The following is a 1449-nucleotide window of genomic DNA, read 5'->3' on the forward strand; positions in this document are numbered from 1 at the left end:
AGGGACGGGGCATCCACAGCTTCTGTAGGCAACTTGTAATAGTAATGAATACCAAGAAATATTGAATACTGTCACTGCAGTTCTTATCATCCTTATCCCACTCCCAGGAAACACTGGGATAGATTAGTATCTAGGATGACTTTTGGTAGATAAGGAAGAGAATGCTTTTGCCACTATGCAGATAATTTGATAAACATCAGCTGTGACTGTGATGTTGCTTAGAACTACATTATATTAAACTCTAGCATCTGTTTTATATTTTGTTGGTTCCATTTAGGCTTTACTCACATGCTCTCTGATGCAAACTCAACTTCCAGCATCTCCTGTGTCTGTAAAAGATTAATTTACTCTAAGCATTTGAATTCATTTTCTTTGTCACCAACTATTCTTGTTAATGAGTATTCTGGCTCCTGAAATGGCTCTTAAAACCCAAACTCACTCTTGTTTTAGGGTATGCTCAAATGAGTAAAAGCAGTTGAGTTAGAGTGATTTTGGAAAGTATTCTTCATCTTTTATTAACCATCAGTCTTTAGGCTGTGCTGTGCTTGTCCATTCAGAGATGAGGCAGGGTAAAATGGCCACTTGGGAAATCCTCAGTTACAGTATTTGGCCATCCAAAATCTACCATCTTTAGCACCTCAGCATGGATCTCTGTGTTATATTCAGGCATTAAAAAATTACAGGTCAAGCTATCAGCCTTTAATTGAGCGCTCCAGTAACTGTGCCAGCACATGCCAAAACACTCAAGTGCTAGCCTCAGGAAAAGAAATTCTGACAGTAACTTCACTCAATAGCAATGGAGTCTTCTATCCTCAACAAAATCTACTTAAGCAACAAATTCTAGACAAAGGGAAAAAAAAGGAACTCTGCTGCCAGAAGGATTGAGGAGCTAGCAAAAACATTCAAAGTAAGGAGTACTTTTCACTATACTGAACAAGGTTTGGATGTAGAAGATAAATGAAGGACAAATTAATATGAAAGAAACCCTCCCATCTAAAATTGCTTTACAATAAGTCATATAGGGAGGTAATAGCAAAAAATAAGTTTCCTTCCTGTGGGCAAGACTGTTTTATTCCTCACCTCTGGATTTAGCTGGAAAGTCAAGCGAACAGTTTCTCCAAGCTGTATTTTAGCAACATCAAAGAGGACAGTGAAGAGGAGATCATCTTTAGTGATTGTATTTTCATCATAGACTTTCAGCTCAAGAATATTCTGCAAATAGAGGTGGAGGGTTAGGACCATTTCTGTTTGGAGACTTGGGGCTACTATGAGGTCTCTCTGGAGCCTTCTCTTCTCCAGGCTGAAGATCCCCAGCACTCTCAGCTTGTTCTCACAGGGGAAAAGTTCCATCCCTAGGAGAATTTTTGTGGCCCTCCTCTGTAGGCACTCAAACAGGTCTATGTCTCTCCTGTACTGGGAATTCCATATCTAGGAGGGGAGGGGAGGGGA

The 1449-nt window shown here is 39.9% G+C and overlaps 1 protein-coding gene across 1 annotated transcript in view; it reads right to left on the bottom strand.

Moving 5' to 3' along the window:
• LOC104911084 (cytosolic phospholipase A2 epsilon-like) overlaps window positions 1-1350 on the bottom strand; it is a 9899-nt gene extending 8549 nt beyond the window's left edge. The window contains exon 1 of the mRNA XM_031553387.1: window positions 1081-1350. Within this exon, the coding sequence (XP_031409247.1) occupies window positions 1081-1350 (270 nt within the window). The remainder of the gene's footprint in view (window positions 1-1080) is intronic.
• Between the last annotated feature and the right edge of the window lie 99 nt (window positions 1351-1449).

Source organism: Meleagris gallopavo, chromosome 5, assembly GCF_000146605.3.
Source record: "Meleagris gallopavo isolate NT-WF06-2002-E0010 breed Aviagen turkey brand Nicholas breeding stock chromosome 5, Turkey_5.1, whole genome shotgun sequence".
NCBI lineage: Eukaryota > Metazoa > Chordata > Aves > Galliformes > Phasianidae > Meleagris > Meleagris gallopavo.